Source organism: Oncorhynchus gorbuscha, linkage group LG01, assembly GCF_021184085.1.
Source record: "Oncorhynchus gorbuscha isolate QuinsamMale2020 ecotype Even-year linkage group LG01, OgorEven_v1.0, whole genome shotgun sequence".
Taxonomy (NCBI): domain Eukaryota; kingdom Metazoa; phylum Chordata; class Actinopteri; order Salmoniformes; family Salmonidae; genus Oncorhynchus; species Oncorhynchus gorbuscha.
In genome coordinates, this window is record NC_060173.1 from 91,252,983 (window position 1) to 91,273,653 (window position 20,671).

The 20,671-nt window shown below is 44.9% G+C and overlaps 1 protein-coding gene across 1 annotated transcript; it reads right to left on the minus strand.

Annotated features, from left to right (window-relative positions):
- Nucleotides 1-980: 980 nt before the first annotated feature.
- On the minus strand, nt 981-14,643 carry LOC124045805 (serine/arginine repetitive matrix protein 1-like). Its single transcript, XM_046365457.1, has 7 exons — nt 12,962-14,643; nt 12,120-12,193; nt 11,644-11,878; nt 8,504-10,626; nt 5,302-5,511; nt 3,754-3,869; nt 981-3,380 (listed from the first exon to the last, which is right to left on the minus strand). Exons 1-6 carry the CDS (start codon nt 13,299-13,301, stop codon nt 3,768-3,770), a joined length of 3,084 nt encoding a protein of 1,027 aa, XP_046221413.1. The 5' UTR covers nt 13,302-14,643; the 3' UTR covers nt 981-3,380; nt 3,754-3,767.
- Between the last annotated feature and the right edge of the window lie 6,028 nt (nt 14,644-20,671).

Genomic DNA, 20,671 nt, shown 5'->3' on the forward strand with positions numbered 1-20,671 from the left:
GCCTTTTCAGATCTGAAAGAACTGGGTTGGTGCAAGTCTGTTGTTTATTAGGTATGACCATATTATTGACACATACACCAAAGTTCAGATCTACAGGGGGCCATTTCAAAGAGTAAAGATGGAAGAAGCTTTCATTATTTTGCAGAAGCACCCACAGCCAATTCTCAATACCTAGTATTGGTTGCCATCTTGTGGTAGTATCAGGTACTGCATGGTAATGTCCTTGGGATTACGCCAGTCATGGGTACATATCTGATTCTGAATACACCGGTGACATCATATCATTTTGTTTGAATGAGAAGCAGATGCTTTTTATGTGCTGTTTGGGCACAGTAAATGGATTAGTGACCATCGCTGGTCGATTCCTGCCTTCTATCGTTCCTCCTAAACCTCTGGATGAGCACAGACTGTGGTTAGTAGGACCATGAAGATGTGCCTGAAATATGTAGAATACTTATCATTTTATGTAACTGGGTGAATCCCTAAGGTTTTCAATACATGTCCAAGCTGATGCATTAATCAAACAAGCATTTCTCAAGAATGAGAAGTGTTATACACTGTGTACAAAACATTAAGAACACCTTCCTAATATTTAGTTACAAACCCCCACCACCTCCCCCTCACAAGGCTGCTGGCCAATGTTGACACACGAGAAATTGTTGAGTGTTGAAAAACCCAGCAGCTGTGCAGTTCAAAGGCACTTAAACATTTTGTTTTTCCCCATTCACACCCAAGGGCACAGATACACAATCCATGTCTCAAGGCCTTAAAATCCTTCTTTAACCCGTCTCCTCTCCATCTAGTGACATCAATAAGGGATCAGTTTTCACCTGGTCAATTTATGTCATGGAAAGAGACGGTGTCCTTAATGTTTTGTACACACAGTGTATATAGCTGCTCTGTCTGTATTCTGCTGAAACTGTACAGTAGACAACAAATGTGAACAACAATTCTAATTTCAAACAGGAAAGGCAAAAATGTAAAAGGCAAACATTTATTCCATATCATTCTTTTTACAGAACCAAAAGGAGAGTGAATCATCCAACTTCCAATCAAATTCGGAACATCTTCAATGTCTCCATAGTATGTGCACGCGTTGCATTCAGTACGAGAGAGGTTCTTAAATATGAGAAGAAAAAAAACTATTTAAAGGCCAAACATCCTAGTTTAATTCAAAAAGGAGAAACATATACAGTGCCCTCCATTATTGGGATATTGCAGTATTTTTCTTATTTTGGATCTATACTCCAGAAGTTTGGATTTGAAACAATGACAGGTTAAAGTGCAGACTGGACGCTTTAATTTGAGGGTATATCCATCCATATCAGGTGACCTGTTTAGAAATTACAGAACTTTTGTAAATAGTCCTCCCATTTTAGGGCACCAAAAGTTTAGTAATTGGTCCCATATTCCTAGCACGTAATGATTACACCAAGTTTATGACTCCACAGCAAGGCTGCACAACCCTCTTCCTGGATATCCTGTGGGTTTTCAGTCCAACCCTAATTTAACACACTCAATTCTACTAATTAGCTGTTCAACAACACCTTAACCAGCTGAATCAGATATGCTAAATTAGGGTTGGTCTGAACATCTTGGGTTGGGCTGAACATCTTGGGTTGGGCTGAACATCGTGGGTTGGGCTGAACATCGTGGGTTGGGCTGAACATCGTGGGTTGGGCTGAACATCGTGGGTTGGGCTGAACATCTTGGGTTGGGCTGAACATCTTGGGTTGGGCTGAACATCTTGGGTTGGGCTGAACATCGTGGGTTGGGCTGAACATCGTGGGTTGGGCTGAACATCGTGGGTTGGGCTGAACATCGTGGGTTGGGCAGCCCTGCTCTACAGACTTGTTGGATGCATTTGCTGTTTTCTTTGTTTCAGATTATGTTGTTCCCAATAGAAATGAATGGTAAATAATGTATTGTATCATTTTGGAGTCACTTCTTTTGTAAATTAAAATGTGTTTCTACCATGATTACGAATAGTCCTGAATGAATCGTGAATAATAATTAGTGAACGTTTGACGCACAAATGTTAAGTTTGTAGAGTCACAAACTTGGTGTAATCATTGCATGCTAGGAATACGGGACCAAATACTAAACTTTTCAATACACAAGTGAATTTGTCCCAATATTTTTGGTGCCCTAAAATGGGGGAGACTATGTACAAAAAGTGCTGTAATTTATAAACTGTTCACCTGATATGGATGAAAATACCCTCAAATGAAAGCCGGCCGTATGCACTTTAACCCTATAGTCATTGCATCCTTTCAAATAAAACGTTCTGGACTACCGAGCCAAAATAACTGTATATAATCCAGAAACAAACTTCAGTATTGAGAAAGTAATTTTACAAATTCACATTTAGACATGACAGTTTTCCCTTTCATAGACATATAGTAAGATTGGAAAAGACAAGGGGAGGAAACAGACCTGCAGTCAAACATGCAGGGATGTCATAGAACCCCCTTACCCCAAACTAGCGAACTCATGGGCCCAATCTCAAATGGACCCCTAGACTCAATGCACTTATGGAGATCTGAGAGGATATGACATGTGTAAGCAATATGATAATACATCTACCTTTCCATTTGATCTACTATGGGGAAGTTTCTCCATATTGCTTCAATCAATCAAATGTGCTACGATCTCCACAAGTGCATAGGGCATGGTGTTTAGGGGTCATTTTGTGATTGGGCCTATTCCCCCCTCCTAACCCCCTTTCCCAAACCCTAACCCTGGACAAAGGTTAGACTAGAGAACCGATACATGAGGCGATACTAGCCAACTCATACCATCTCTGAACACCAAAGAGAGTAGAAACCCAACAACCCTCCTCGTCTTCCGACTTTAAGAAACACTCTCCAATTCCATCTCCAAATCGACCCTGTGAACCTTCAAGTATTTCCACCTGGGACTGCTCTCCGGCTACCCCTCCGTTTTACATCAACTTATTTTAGGTTTACAACAAAGCTATGGTATAGGTGCACTCAGATTCAGTCTATACATACAAAAATATTGATAGCAATAGTAGTAATCATTATCATAATAATTCTCCATAATTTCCATTCTAATTTACATACTGTGACGTCGTCGACCATTTAAATACAGTGACCTCACAGTTCCCCACCCCCTGAGTGAATTTTCAAGTTTAAACCCCTGTAGCTACCTAAAATGCAAACAAGAAATTAAGTTATTTTTTAAATAACATTACCAATCAAGAATTGCCACAATAATCATAATCATCATCATAATAGTAACTACATTTCTCCTGGTAGACTTGTGTTTGGATGTGGACTGATGCTTTGTATTTACAAGCTTGCAGTTTAACAATGTGCCTCTCCTCATCCCGTCAGTCAATGTAGACAGCTTCAACCCTAAAACACAAAGAGGACATTTAGGGGACTGAAAAGCTAGTCTGACAACGCACGACGGACAGGAAATCTGTGATAAAGGCAAACTGTAGAATGATTTACCAAATACAGCCATCTTCACTGGCAGGAACAGTGCTGACATATACACTTGCTTAAAGGACAAAACAGACCGTGCTGTCAAACAGTTTTAAAGCAGCAGGTGGCTGTCCTGTCACCTCCAACTACAGAACATCAGCAGTATATTTCTGTTAATTTCACTATTTTACATGTTGAAGCGCCACAGCTAGTCGACACCAGCAGGTGATCTACTGCACACATCCGACATTGGTTATTGCATCTTGCCCTTAAGTGGGACAGAGGGACAGGGGACACTCACCTCCTTCCCCAGTCTCAGGATGCAGCCAAACAGCTGCGACACTTATACAGCCTCTGGTCGTGGGTCCGAATGTGGTTCTTCACATTCCTCATCCTGAAGAATGTCTTATTGCACAGCTACAACACAGAGCCACAATATATATACACACACACAGTTGAAGTCAGAATTTTACATACAGTCATTAAAACTCGTTTTTCAACCACTCCAAATATCTTTTTTAGCAAACTATAGTTTTGGCAAGTCAATTAGGACATCTACTTTGTGCATGACAAGTCATTTTTCCAACAATTGTTTACAGACAGATTATTTCACTGTATCACAATTCCAGTGGGTCAGAAGTTTACATACACCAAGTTGACTGTGCCTTTAAACAGCTTGGAAAATTCCAGAAAAATATGTCATGGCTTTAGAAGATTCTGATAGGCTAATTGACATCATTTGAGTCAATTGGAGGTGTACCTGTGGATGTATTTCAAGGCCTACCTTCAAACTCAGTGCCTCTTTGCTTGACATCATGGGAAAATCAAAAGAAATCAGCCAAGACCTCAGAAAAAAATTGTAGACCTCCACAAGTCTGGTTCATCCTTGGGAGCAATTTCCAAATGCCTGAAGCTACCACGTTCATCTGTACAAACAATAGTATGCAGGTATAAACACCATGGGACCACGCAGCCGTATGACGGCTGCGTGGTCCTGATAAAACAAAAATATAATTATTTGGCCATAATGACCATTATTATGTGTGGAGGAAAAGGGGGAAGCTTGCAAGCCGAAGAACACCATCCAACCGTGAAGCACGGGGGTGGCAGCATCATGTTGTGGGAGTGCTTTGCTGCAGAAGGGACTGGTGCACTTCACAAAACAGATGGCACCATGAGGATGCAAAATTATGTGGATATATCGAAACCGACATCTCAAAACATCAGTCAGGAAGTTAAAGCTTGGTCGCAAATGGGTCTTCCAACTGGACAATGACCCCAAGCATACTTCCAAAGTTGGGGCAAAATGGACAACAAAGTCAAGGTATTGGTGTGACCATCAAAAAGCCCTGACCTTAATCCTAGGAGGCCTACAAACCTGACTCAGGTACACCAGCTCTGTCAGGAGGAATGGGCCAAAATTCACCAAACTTATTGTGGGAAGCTTGTGGAAGGCTAACTGAAACATTTGACCCAAGTTCAACAATTTAAAGGCAATGCTACCAAATACTAATCGAGTTTGTAAACTTCTGACCAACTGGGAATGTGATGAAATAAATCACCTCTACTATTATTCTGACATTTCATATTCTTATAATAAAGTGGTGATCCTAACTGACCTAAGACAGTGATTTTTTTACGAGGATTAAATGTCAGGAATTGTGAAAAACTGAGTTTAAATGTATTTGGCTAAGGTGTATGTAAACTTACGACTTCAACTGTATATATATACACACACACACACACACACATCAGTAAAACACTGAACAAACATGCATACACACAGCTACAACACACAGAGAGGGAGACTGTAACAGTGTTCAAAGGCTGTAAAAGTTTCAGTACGTACAGGGCAGGGCCAGTGCTTGCCCACGATGTGCCTGATGCGATGCATGATGAGGGCGTTACAGTCCTTACAGGATGCCCGGCACTGCAGGCAGACGTGGGATGACTTGTCCTTGGGGGCCTGACTGCGAGGACCCCGCAGCTGCTTTAGCCTCGCCCGGCGGATCGAGTCCAACAGGGCAGGGCCTCGGCTAGGCAGGGGCTTAGCTGGCTTCTGCAGACAAAGAGGGAGAAACAGAATCAAATCGATTCCATTTTGTTAGATGACATTCAGGAACACGTATTTCTTAAGATGTTCCAATGCTGTCTTTTTTTCTGGACAAGTACCCAGTTCCATGGTCATGACCCCAGTTCCATGGATAATGACCCCAGTTCCATGGTCAATGACCCCAGTTCCATGGTCAATGACCCCAGTTCCATGGTCAATGACCCCAGTTCCATGGTAATGACCCCAGTTCCATGGTCAATGACCCCAGTTCCATGGATAATGACCCCAGTTCCATGGTCAAGACCCCAGGTCATGACCCCAGTTCCATGGATAATGACCCCAGTTCCATGGTCAAGACACCAGGTCATGACCCCAGTTCCATGGTCATGACCCCAGTTCCATGGTCAAGACACCAGGTCATGACCCCAGTTCCATGGTCATGACCCCAGTTCCATGGATAATGACCCCAGTTCCATGGATAATGACCCCAGTTCCATGGTCAAGACACCAGGTCATGGCCCCAGTTCCATGGTCATGGCCCCAGTTCCATGGTCATGACCCCAGTTCCATGGTCATGACCCCAGTTCCATGGTCATGACCCCAGTTCCATGGTCATGACCCCAGTTCCATGGTCATGACACCAGTTACATGGTCAAGACACCAGGTCATGACACCAGTTCCATGGTCATGACCCCAGTTCCATGGTCATGACCCCAGTTCCATGGCCAAGACACCAGGTCAAGACACCAGGTCAAGACACCAGTTCCATGGTCAAGACACCAGGTCATGGCCCCAGTTCCATGGTCATGGCCCCAGTTCCATGGTCATGGCCCCAGTTCCATGGTCATGACCCCAGTTCCATGGTCATGACCCCAGTTCCATGGCCAAGACACCAGGTCAAGACACCAGTTCCATGGTCAAGACACCAGGTCAAGACACCAGTTCCATGGTCAAGACACCAGGTCATGGCCCCAGTTCCATGGTCATGGCCCCAGTTCCATGGTCATGGCCCCAGTTCATTCCAGTTCCATGGTCATGACCCCAGTTCCATGGTCATGACCCCAGTTCCATGGCCAAGACACCAGGTCAAGACACCAGTTCCATGGTCAAGACACCAGGTCAAGACACCAGTTCCATGGTCAAGACACCAGGTCAAGACACCAGTTCCATGGTCAAGACACCAGGTCAAGACACCAGTTCCATGGTCAAGACACCAGGTCAAGACACCAGTTCCATGGTCAAGACACCAGGTCAAGACACCAGTTCCATGGTCAAGACACCAGGTCAAGACACCAGTTCCATGGTCAAGACACCAGGTCAAGACACCAGTTCCATGGTCAAGACACCAGTTCCATGGTCAAGACACCAGGTCAAGACACCAGTTCCATGGTCAAGACACCAGGTCAAGACACCAGTTCCATGGTCAAGACACCAGGTCAAGACACCAGTTCCATGGTCAAGACACCAGGTCATGACACCAGTTACATGGTCAAGACACCAGTTACATGGTCAAGACACCAGGTCATGACACCAGTTACATGGTCAAGACACCAGTTACATGGTCATGGCACCAGGTCATGACACCAGTTACATGGTCAAGACACCAGGTCATGGTCAAGACACCAGGTACATGGTCAAGACACCAGTTACATGGTCAAGACACCAGTTACATGGTCAAGACACCAGGTCATGACACCAGTTCCATGGTCAAGACACCAGGTCAAGACACCAGTTACATGGTCAAGACACCAGGTCATGACACCAGTTACATGGTCAAGACACCAGGTCATGACACCAGTTACATGGTCAAGACACCAGGTCAAGACACCAGTTACATGGTCAAGACACCAGGTCGTGACACCAGTTACATGGTCAAGACACCAGGTCGTGACACCAGTTACAGCGTAGCCTAGTGGTTAGAGTGTTGGACTAGTAACTGGAAGGTTGTGAGTTCAAACCCCCGAGCTGACAAGGTACAAATCTGTCGTTCTGCCCCTGAACAGGCAGTTAACCCACTGTTCCCAGGCCGTCATTGAAAATAAGAATAAAGGTTAAACAAGTTACATGGTCAACCAGGCCATGACACATGGTCATGGCACCAGGCCATGACACCAGTTACATGGTCATGGCACCAGGCCATGACACCAGTTACATGGTCAAGACACCAGTTACATGGTCAAGACACCAGTTACATGGTCAAGACACCAGTTACATGGTCATGGCACCAGTTACATGGTCAAGACACCAGTTACATGGTCATGGCACCAGGTCAAGACACCAGTTACATGGTCAAGACACCAGTTACATGGTCATGGCACCAGGTCATGACCCCAGTTACATGGTCATGGCACCAGGTCATGACACCAGTTACATGGTCATGGCACCAGGTCATGACCCCAGTTACATGGTCATGGCACCAGTTACATGGTCATGGCACCAGTTACATGGTCATTACATATTTTAGCTTAATGATCTACGCATGTCAGCAGAGAGCAATCAAACTCAATTTACAATCTCCAAAAGAAGAATGTAATCTTATCTCAGATCAGACTTTTCTAATGTAATCTAAGAGAGTATTAAAGTGTCAACATTTTGCTAGAGTTAGTTCCCAAAGAAAAAGTATGGCTGATGAGTAGAACACCCTACCCCTCAGACAGGGTTGACATTGGGTCAGCCTGTTTAACCCCAACTGGAATCCTCAGTCTGATGAATGGTGTTATGGAGAGATAACAGTTAACTTCACCCACCCCAGACCTCCCCTCTACTCTACTCTCCACTGTGGAGGAAAGCAAGGCATCTCAATAGTTTCATCCTGGCTTCCTTTCCTTAATCTGTACGTGAAAGTCCTTCGGTACACCTATGCCATTTCTTTCATCCATCTTGTGTTTTCATGTCAGTAGTACATGAGCAGCAGCCCACTTTTTAAAATAATAAGACTCGCCCAAATCATAGGAGAACGCGCAAGAAAAACTACACTACCCCCCCCCACAGTGTTTACCTTTGGTATGTCCCGTGCAACGCAAGCACCCTTTGACCCTGTGGCTCTATCCAGGTGGGGGGGTTTGTGTTGGTGAGAGTTGACAGCCCTTGGTGGCCCCTGCCTCTGGATTGGACTTTGGCTTACACTCCTTTCTTCCCTCTCCTTCTTCACCCTGTGGAGAGTGGGGGGGCCTCCTCTGGCCCTCAGGACCCTGGCTGGGGCCCCCCCGGAACCAAGTCTCTCTACCCTTGAGACCGACCGTGTTAGGCAGATATCCACACTCTCCTCCTCCCTCTTCACCCCCAACATGGGCCCTCCTGCCGGCCGGCAGAAGCTGAAGAGGAAGCCTGGGTCTAGGAGCTTGACAGGGGGCTTGATCTGCCTTTTGCCCAGCTCTGGGGAGGAGGACAGGGAGGGTGCCTCGGGGAAGGACCCCGCCACAGGTAGAGGGTCTGCTGGTTCCTCCTTGATGACCCTGTACAGAGGATGGCTGTGGATGGGAGGAGGAACAGGATCAGGGCTGAGGATGCTGCTCGTCTCCCTACTGCTCAGACCTCCAGGCCCTCTCTCCATGATCCTTCTCACTCCTTGGCTGCTCCCGGTCCTCATGCTCTCCTCTCTGGGCTTACGCTGGGCTCTCCCAGCCTCTTTCATGCCACTCCGCTTCAGCTTATCTTTGGCCATCGGACGCCCACTGTTGTAGCGGAGCGCTCTGACAGTTTCTGTGGTGACCTTGTGCCTGAGGTGGGCCCTGGGAGGGGAGAGGTGTGGGTTTGGGCGTTGGCCATCTGAGGGGATGGATGGTGCTGAGATGGCATAGTCTGCAGGTTCGGGTTTGATCCTGACAGTAGAGATGTTCCTCTTGGGATTTGGAACTCTTGTGTTCCCAGAACAGGGTGGGAGGGGTGGAGGGGGGTGGCTGGCCTCAACACCCCTTACAGAGCTCCTGAGATCCCTCCCTCCGTAGACCAGCCTGGACACGGGCTGCAGCAGGTCTGGTAACACTACTTTACTGCGCATGCTCCTGTCACTGGGCGGAAACCGCCGGGGCTGCCTGGGTTTCTTCAGTCTCTCCATGCTGATTGGATACTCAGGCTCCGTCTTTATGATCCTGCTCAGGAAGTGGGCTTTGGCAGGGGTACATAGGGGGAGTGACAGGGGCGGCCCCCCGAACGTAAGCCCCCCTGATGCCTGGAGGCGAGGTTTCCTCCTCTTGGTCAACGAATAGTTATTGACCTTCAACTTCCGGAGGCGTTTTTTCTGCCTCCAGCCAATCAGATCCTCTGGTCTGGGAAGGAGGGACGTCCTCTGTAACCCGAGCACGCTCATCAGGCGGTACTTCTCCAGCGCTCGGAAATGATCTTCCTCATCCTCGTCCCCCTCTTCCTCCTGCTTCACCCTCACTATGGGGGCCTCAGAGCCAGCCCTCTGTGTGGAGCTGGAGTTGGAGGCAGGATGGGGGACAGGGTGAGGTTTTCGGCCCCGAGGAGGGCTCTCTGTCCTGGGAAGCAGTCTCTGAACTTCCTGGGCGGCCCCGGGAGTAGAGCGGAGAAGACGCGTGTGGGACGAGGAGGAGGAAGATTGGGTGTTTCGGGAGCGGGGGTTGGAGGATACGTTTTTTGGAGGAGAAGATATTTTACAAGACGGAGATTTGAAGTCCATGAGCTTCATCCTGCGGGTGGGGCTGAGGGGGAGACCGTTCTGCCCTAGGGGGAGGGGGCTGGGTCCGGGGGGGCGACGGGGTGACCGCCTGGTCGGGCTCTCCTCCCTCGACTCATTGGTCTGATCCAGAATTTGTCTGAAGCCATCATCCACACCACTTACCCTTCTACCCCCAGCCACCCTCTCCCTGCCCTCTCCAGCCAACCCCCTATTCTTCCTCCTGTTCCTCTGGTGGTGGTGGAGCTCCAGGGGAGATCCAGGGATCTGCGATGAGAAGCCCAGGGCAGGATGCTCCATGGTGGGGTATTGGGCGGCGTGGTATCCCTGCTCAGTCTGGAGGGCAGAACAGGCCTCCACGGCAGGCCACATGCCCAGGTGACGGGCCATAGTGCTGACCTCTGGAAGGTCCTCCTCAGACACACACAGAATAGAGGAGTAGGAGAAGTCCAGCAGAGACATCAGGATAGACTCACTGAAACCTACAGGACAGGGAGAGAAAAGGTGGTTAGACAGGCAGACAGAGAGGAACAGCTAGAAAGAGAAAGTCATTGAGTGAGTGGGATAGAAAGGTTGTCTGGATGAGAGAGTGAGTGGAAAGGAGAAAGATGAAAGAAAGTGACAGTAAATCTTGGCACCACCATCAGTCCTAACCCACAGACAGTTCAATCGAGTAACAGGCTTAACTGAATGGACAACATAGGAGTGCAATATGACATTTTATTAAATAGTTTGGGGAATGGCCTTGTCTGCGAGGGAAAATCCTTGGAGCAAGATCATATGATAGCAGGTCGCCCTATGTGGGACTGCTGGCATCGAAACCCCCTCCCCCCTGCAGAGGGAAAGGAGTTCCAATGCCAAGGCCATAAGGTTATTATAGCTGATGGGGAGGTGGATGGTTGTCAAACTGTTGCTGAAAAACAGCAAGTGAGAGAACATCGGTAAGTTGACATAAATACATCCCAAGATTTACACCCATTGGTTGAGAGAGAGGAAGGTATTAATTGTCAGAGTGAGCCCATAGGTTTAACAGCAAGCATGAGGAATGAGCATTATTGTGTTGTGCTAATAGGCCACAAGGTAAATAGCATTCTGCACATGGGAGAAGAGGAGAAGAAACAAGATGCTTTGCTGATGATGATACGTTTTGTCGTCATTCCCACTATGCCTGTAGAATAGGAAACAAAGTGACTTATGCTGACTGGGTGAAGTTAAACGAACATTCCGACCAGCCTTACTGATTTAACTTCTGTAAATGACATATGTTGAGAAGACCAGAGGGGGGAAACAGTAGGAGGAGAGACCAAACATGAGGAAGTGAAAAAGTGGAAAAGATAGGGAGGTAGAAAGTGCTGTTAAGTTCCTTTTCAGAGCAGCAGCGGTCATGTCCACGCCAAAACATGGGCATCCACAAAAGGAGAGAGCAGAGTAGATGGAGGAAAACAGAGACAGATGGATAAAGAAATAACCCCATTCAGAAGTGTGTGTCAATCTTGTACCTGTGAGGTCGATGTCAGACCTGGAGCTAGGGGCGGAGTCCATCTCAGTGAATACTTCCTGAAAGTACTCGCTCACCGCTGCCAGCACCGCCTTGTGGGCGGAGTAAGAGCACCCGTCAGTCCTCAGAGTGATGTCACAGAACAGCCCCGCCTCCCGCTGGCTCCTCAGTTTACTCAGCATGTCACGGCTGTGTGACATCATCGTCTGAGAGAGACGCCTCTCACCCACACGCTTCTGTAGGAGAGAAAGCGAATTAACACGACCGACAGTAGAACACGACCGACAGTAGAACTGAGTCACCAATAACGTGAGAACGAGGGTGAGAAAGGGATTGAAGGAAAGAGAATGTGAGAGAAGGAAGTGTGAATGAGAGCAAACGTGAGTGGCGGAGAGATGGGGGAGAGAACGACATGGTGAAAACATCATTCAGTATCAGTGCCTTCACATCAGGATGCTCTATGGTGCCATCTCCTACCTTGGGTCTCTTGTTCCTCTGCTCCAGGCACGCTGGACATCCCCGGACAAAGTCTCGGATCTGGAAGTACATCCCTGAGGAAGGGTCAATCATGTACATTATTGCAATGATCATCATAACGGATTTTATATTAACGAAACAAACCATTTGACACAGGCAATGTTTTTGACCACCAAAAGGGTCATTGTTTTTTTTAACCGCAAAACAAGATCAGTATTTATTCAATGTAGTTCGACATTATACAGCATCAATCTGACTTATGTTGCAATATAATAACACCTCTGTCGAACGCCTGCAGTTCACCTTCTCTTTTAGGTCTCTCTGGTTGTAAAGAGGGACTTCCCTCTTTACAGAATAGATGAATACATCATCTCACCAGAGGATAAGAGGATAGAGAAGTTTGGAAACACTGGCCTATACTAAGCCTCGCGAGAACATTACAATAACAGTCTACAATGTGATGAGATGTAATTATTTTGGCTGAAAAGCCACTTTCAGGAACATCCTAAGTGGTGTTAATCATTGTCCTGTGTAAAAAGGGTAGAGGAGTAGGAGAAGTACAGCAGAGACAGCAGGATAGACTCACTGAAACCTACAGGACAGGGAGAGAAAAGGTGGTTAGACAGGCAGACAGAGAGGAACAGCTAGAAAGAGAAAGTCGTTGAGTGAGTGGGATAGAAAGGTTGTCTGGATGAGAGAGTGAGTGGAAAGGAGAAAGATGAAAGAAAGTGACAGTAAATCTCAGCACCACCATCAGTCCTAACCCACAGAGAGCTCAATCGAGTAGACTTAACTGGATGGGGGATCGATAATAACCAACCATCCCATCGGACCAGACTCACCCTCCCACCAGTAGTTCTCGGCCACTGATCTGTACGTATCCTCCAGGGAGTGGTGGCACATGCCTGGCCGCCGCCGGTGGAAAGTGGCGATCGCCCCGAGTCGTCGGTCCTCGTCTAGCACCTCCCGGTAGTGGATGAAACCTCTCTCCAACTTCTTACGGTACAGCAGACCATCAATCATGTCAAAGTTTGGCGAGCAATAAATGGACCCACGCCCCTGCAGAACACTGGGGGCGTCGGGCTCCCCCGTGGGCACCCGCGCTTGGTCCAGTAGAGGTTTGGATGGAGAAAATGTGTCATCATTCACATAATGCATCTTATAGTTGCAGTCGCCGGCCATTTTAGACAGATGTTTTTAATCTGCTGTAGCCTACTTTTCCCTTATTGAGTCAATACCTCTTCCTCTCTGCTGTATGACAGCAAAAATCAAAAGCTGTCACTTTTTTGCAGCAGGACTACAGCAGAGGGAGCCGTCTGTGCGTCACGGCTGGAAGTTTCCTCGACCCAAAGTTTTCAAGTAGACCTACATGAACTCCACGTGGATGCAGTTACAGGCGTGGATTGTGACCAATGATTACTCACGCGTCAGGAACACATAGGATGCAACGGAACTTTGAAATGAACCCATTTGCAACCTATTTAGATAGGCTATTTATGTTGTATTCCATTGTGTGGTTAAAACAGACCAAGTACTGAGACAGTGGCACAATTACCCACTAAAATCAATACGTAGCCTATCCAATACGAGTCAGCAGCACAAGACTATGTAAGCTATTTGTTAGTTTAGGAGAAATGTCACCAGCATAGTTCAATGGAGTCAACATCTCTTTGGCGATTATACATACATTCCAGGGTCATGATCATAATCCGAGCAGAGTCCGGTGTCTGAGTCGATAGCCTATCCTACACAAATTGTGTAATCAAACAGACACTAAACATGTGCACTCCCTTGACAAGTCCAAGAGGTCATTTGATGATGATGGAGTCAATAACAGTACACATGAACCTCCTATATTCCAGATGATTACGATGTAGGCTAGGTCTGGATAGATTAGCTTGTTTCACTGGAAAATTGTGTTTGAAAAATAATGATTTTTAGTTTTTATTTATCCCAAATTCAGCCACTGTGCCCATAATCAAAATATTGGCTAATTACGATCGCACCCACCCAACAAATTAGGAGGAACATCGCGCCAATCCCAGGCATAAACACAACTGATAGGCTACAATGTAAACACTTACTGATCTTCCTAATTCACATCACCGGGCGCGACAATGTATCACTGAAGTGCCAACAAGACAAATCAACAAATGTAGCCAATGCATCCCTCTTTTTCTGCTTGCAATTGTCGGGTGGCCTCTGTAGCTAAATGACGACGACTCACTGCCCCCCTGGTGTAACTTGTGATTTCTTTCGCTAACTCGGAAGCAACATGATGATGCAGCGATCTGTCCAGCATCGCGAGTTCAACGACCGCGTGAAGCGAGGTATCTCGTCGATCACCACGAATATAAAAAATGTCTAAATAATGTCTCCAAAAACAACACAAGACTCGCATCTGTGGTATCCGACTCATTCCATATCTCTTCTCTTTACGCAAAACCAGTCAGACGATCAAATAATCATATATATTTTTTAACTCGTAACCTTCTGTTGGTTACTACATGACAACCTAACTCGTTCTAACACTCGCAGCATCTCTCCCTCAATGCCTATTAGTAGACCCTTTAAAGAGCCCCAACCATAGACAATGCGATTGGCCATTGGAACTGCCAGTCAGATGGTGTTTTTTCATGCATCAAGATAGGTTGTTGACGGCAGTTTTGCCTCGCTTGGTGTGATTTTTACAAGTATCAATTCCGCTACTTCTCATATATCACCCAATACCTCTCTAGGGGATTCACATATGCTTAGATAATTCTCCTCATGCATTCAGACCAATAAATGTGATCAGATACCAAAATGTTCAGGTATTCATCTGCTATGGGCTATAAATAACATGTTTTATAAATGCACTTCACCCACAAAGTTTATTAATGTGAATGCATTATATGCAGTAGTTTAGATAATGTATGTACCCCAAAACTTGAAGGCAGGAGTAGCAGTATTTCATTTAATTTTGTATCACCGAATTTAGAACCTTTATTATACGGATTATGGGCTTTACCGTCACATTAATAAGCTTCCAGTTGTACATAGCCATGATAAGGCATTTTCCATACTGACTGTGTGACGTAAGACCAGAGTGGACCATACATAAGCAAATACACACACCAAGTGCTATGCACCTGACTATATAACATACTCTGTTGTCCTTAACCTAATCATCATCATTATTATCATCATCCTCTTCTTCTTCCAATGCATGACATGCAGCAAGCAAAAAAAGTGATTGAGGCAAAATATACACCACTACTTTAATGACAGATTCTGCCCTAAATTACTCTTGTGTACGTTCACCTGTGGTTGGAAAGACTAGTTCCAGTGGTCAGATGAAGCAGATGCTAAACTACAGGACTGTTTTGCTCGCACAGATTGAAATATGTTCCCGGGGTTCTTCCGATGGTATTGAGGAGTACACGACAGAGGGTAGTGGGTACGGCCCAGTTCATCCCCGGGGCCAAGCTTCCTGTCATCCAGGACCTCTATACCAGGTGGTGTCAAAGACTCCAGCCACCCTAGTCATAGACTGTTCTACCTGCTACCGCACGGCAAGCGGTACCAGAGCGCCAGGTCTAGCTCCAAGAGGCTTCTTAACAGCTTCTACCCCAAAGCCATTAGACTCCTGTACAGCTAATCAAATGGCTACCCAGGCTATTTGCATTGCACCCCCCCCCCCCCCAAGCTGCTGATACTTATTATCTATGCATTACCACTTAAATAACTCTACCTACATGTAAATAATTACCTCAATTACCTCGACATCGGTACCCCCTGTATTTTGCCCCGCTATTGTTATTTACTGCTGCTCTTTAATTATTTGTTATTCTTATCTCTTACTTTTTTGTATTTTCTTAACTGCATTATTGGTTAAGGGCTTGTAAGTAAGCATTTCACTGTAAGGTCTACTACACCTGTTGTATTCGGCGCACACAACAAGTACAATTTGTTTTGATTTAAGGCTCTAAATGCTCACCTTTAAGGCGTTATGGATCTGCAATTGGGCAAGAGGAGGCGCCTTACTACCTTGCTGCCGTATTATTGCTTATCAGATTCGTAAATTGTTCCCTCACACATATGGTTGTTGCAGGATATACTGACCATGTTGGCTTTCTCAGTGGAGGAGGGTGTGGTGAAGATTTGAGTGGCAGTAGAAGATCAGGCTACAACAGGGGTCAGAGCTTTCTGCCTGAAAACAAAAGTGGGTTTTAGATGATCCTGGGTATGTGGCAAAGGGCAACCTCTCCCAAGAAACGTCCAAGACCAAGTAACCACCCAGTTACAGAAAAACAAGCAAATTGAAAGACGAGGTTGTTTAATTGATTCTGTGAACTTCCTATGTGTGAAATGAAACCAATGTCTACAGAAGATTTCTGCTTCTCATACAATTGTCCGTGAGGGTTTGTGAATAGTTAAACTATTACTATTAACACGTAAACAAGCAGTGTGACTTTCACAAGGACACATCGACCCCTCCTCCTCTCTCAGGCATTATAATCTCACCTCAGTGTCAGACAATGGGTGGGTTTCAAAGGTATATCGGGCTTCCTCTCATTTTCCTTCCTTCATACACTGTTCTGGATAGGCCAATGGGATACTTGTTTTCACAAGTCCAATTGTTTAACATAAATGTCTGCCAGGTGTCAGGTATCCCCAGTACTTTGTTAGATGGATACATTTAGTTGAAAACCTGATGCAACTACCATTTTTAAAGATGTTCATAAATTGTCTTACTTGACATATTTACTTGGCTTCTATAAGGAGCATAGGCCATTGACGAATGTCCATCATCCCCCTTGGTTTGGGCCGGGGGGAACGTTTTTTCAGGTTGCACTAGTTGAGGCCACTCTCGGTCATGAGAGATGGAAGAGGAAGCGAGACATCCCACTCCCTCATTTTCTTCTGTTTCAATGGAAGTCAATGAACTAATTAGACCAGACCCAGCTGCTATCACATTGGTGTCTATAGGAGAGACACCCCTTTAAGTAGACAGGAACTGATCATTTCTTTCAATGGTAAATGGCCTGAGTGAACTGTCTTAATTTATCCACCATTCTTGCCGTAATCTCTGCCTGGAAGTCTCTCCTCCAAGTGTTTTTGGGTTAACCCCTCTTTCTTTCCCACTGGGGGGTTCCATTTCATGGAAGTCAAGTGGCTGGTGGCCAGTTTTCGTAGGGTGTGGCCAATCCAACTCTTCTTATTTGTAGTTCAACATACACTATATATACAAAAGAATGTGGACACCCCTTCAAATTTGTGGATTTGGCTATTTCAGCCACACCTGTTGCTGACAGGAGTATAAAATCGAGCATACTGCCATACAATCTTCATAGACAAACATTGTCAGTAGCATGGCCTTACTGAAGGGCTCATTGACTTTCAACGTGGCACCGTCTTAGGAAGCCACCTTTCCAACAAGTCAGCTCATCAAATGTCTGCCCTGCTAAAGCTGTCCCGGTCAACTGTAAGTGCTGTTATTGTGAAATGGAAATGTCTAGGAGCAACGGCTCAGTCGTGAAGTGGTAGGCCACACAAGCTCACAGGACGGGACCGCCAAGTGCTGAAGCACGTAGTACGTACATTCTTTTGCCTGTCCTCGGTTGCAATTCACACTACCTCTGGAAGCAACGTCAGCACAATAGCCGTTTGCTGAGAGTTTCATGAAATGAGTTTCCATGGCCGAGCAGCCACACAACAAGCCTAAGATCAGCATCCGCAATGCCAAGCATCGGCTGGAGTGGTGTAAAGCTCGCCGCCATTGGACTCTGGAGCAGTGGAAATACGTTCTCTGGAGTGATGAATCACGATTCACAACGGACGAATCTGGGCTTGGCGGATGCCAGGAGAACGCTACCTGCCCCAACACATAGTGCCAACTGCAAAGTTTGGTGGAGGAGGAATAATGGTTCGGGCTAGGCCCCTTAGTTCCAGTGAAATGAAATCTTAACACTACAGCATACAATGACATTCTATACAATTCTGTGCACGGGGAAGGCCCTTTCCTGTTTCAGCATGACAATGACCCCGTGCACAAAGCGAGGTCCATATAGAAATGGTTTGTCGAGATCGGTGTGGAAGAACTTGACTGGCCTGCACAGAGGCCTGACCTCAACTCCATCAAACACATTTGGGATGAATTGGAACGCCGCCTGCAAGCCAGGCCTAAATGCCCAAAATCAATACCCAACCTCACTAATGTCTTGTGGCTGAATGGAAGCAAGTCCCTGCAGCAATGTTACAACATCTAGTGCAAAGCCTACCCAGGCGAATGAAGGCGGTTATTGCAGCAAAGGGGGGGGACCAACTACGTATTATTGCCCATGAGTTTGGAATGAGATGTTTGACGAGTAGGTGTCCACATACTTTTGTATACTTTACTTTTATTTTACATTAGATATCTTTTTTGTTTGTTTTTGTTTCCACCCAACAGCTACCCTCAACCCCTTCCATCGATCTCCAAAGACCATTCAGTTTAAATTTATAATTGCCATATTGTTTCCCACTGTGCTGTGATGTTTCACAACAGTTCTGAACCTTTCTATTCTCCTTGTTTCTGTAGTGGCTAAATTGTTCTAATTGTCCTAATACAATTTCCATTCTAATCCTTCAACAACAATGGAGAGTGGCAAAATGTTAGTCTTGACGCATACAAATCCAATGTTTGATTCATTTATTTGTCATTCTTCTGGATATAAAAATGTAAAGAAAATTCTAACAAAACGGATTCTGATCATTAAAACTAAAGAAACAAACAGTATGGTAACCATGGTTTGGTATGGTCAAAAGAACGTGTGCTGCCATTCCGGTCACTTCCAGTAGGCCTCGGAGCATGTATGCCTTTAACTGTTTTCTCCATTGGCATGTAGAGGGGGTAACACACTTAACAGGAGATTAGTAGCAAACACACACACAACAGTAATTCATCAGGAATTGGAAACATACAAATATATAATATAACCTATTTAGCTCAGATGCTAAATTAATAATAAATATTTCTGCTAAGAATATTATTAATCGATTGACTATAACTTTTCAAATCACCCAGTAGTGCTATTTGCCGAGTTCACTCTGGATAAATGTAGCAATTTATCAGCCATTCCTGAACCTGCGACCATAAACAAGCTGCATATGGTCAGTACCAAAACATGCAATCTAATGTTTCTGTCTCTTCGCAGCAAAATCTGCAGAACTGCGATGGTGGTATCCTCCATATACAGTACCAGTCAAAAGTTTGGACACACCTGCTCATTTAAGGGTTTTTCTTCATTTTTACTATTTTCTACATTGTAGAATCATAAAAGACATCAAAACTATTAAATAACACACATGGAATAATTTAGTAACCAAAATGTGTTCAAAGTAGCCACCTTTTGCCTTGACAGCTTTGCACATGCTTGGCATTCTCTCAACCAGCTTCCAACCTGGAATACATTTCAATTCGCAGGTGTGCCTTGTTAAAAGTTCATTTGTGGAATTTCATTCCTTCTTAATGCATTTGAGCCAATCAGTTGTGTAGTGACAAGTTGGAGTGGTACACAGAATATAGCCCTATTTGGTAAAAGACCAAGTCCATATTTAGGCAAGAATATGTGTTATTTCATAGTTTTGATGTATTCACTACTTCTTTACAATGTAGAAAATAGTAAAAATAAATAAAAACCTTTTAATGAGTAGGTGTGTCAACTTTTGACTGGTACTGTATATATAAACATTCTGTTGGTTACAATTTAAACTGAAAAACAAAGTTTTGAATCCAGAGTCTTTATCAGTTCATAAACCACGTGCCATGGAATCATTACATCGAAAACCTCTTCCCAACTATTTTTCAACCTGTATGACTCAACTGTCATTTTTTGGGTCATTTAATTGAAGTGGTATACTTTTTGTATTCATCACAATTTCCTTTAACCAATTTTGGTCTTTAATGCAGGGCCAACAGACAAGTTCCTTCTCCTCCTTCCACTTGCCTCCATTTTTGTAGTAAAGCTGCCATCATTTGGTTGTAATCTTGGACAGAGCACACATTTCCATATATTTTTGTTAACCGCATGTGTGATAACTCCACCAGTCCTATTTATATAATTTACAAAGATTATACTGTTTTTAAATGTTGTTTTTCCATTTATTTTTATCAATTAGTATATTTGAGTTTAACCATACTATTTGTTACAATATTTGTTCTCTTTTCTGGTGGATTAGACAGAAATTGCAACCAGCTTTCTGTGGCATGTTTTTTTTAAATGCGATATTTTGGAGATGATTTTACTTTCAAATAACCAAAAGCGAGAGGTTGTAATCTGAATAAAAGAAAAAATGCCATTATTGAACACGGGGTGAGCCATTCTTACTAATCAGCTAGAGAGCCAGTTTGAATTTAAATTTTCATTTTTTTTGTTGACTGAAGCCTCTCACTAGAGGTCCAATCCTTTAATATTTAATCATTTCTGCCCTCCAAATTCATATTCACTATATAAATAGGCCTGTCTAATTTTGTATTGTCTTTTTCATGGTAAGATTATCTATTTTGACTCACTTTTTAAAATGTATTG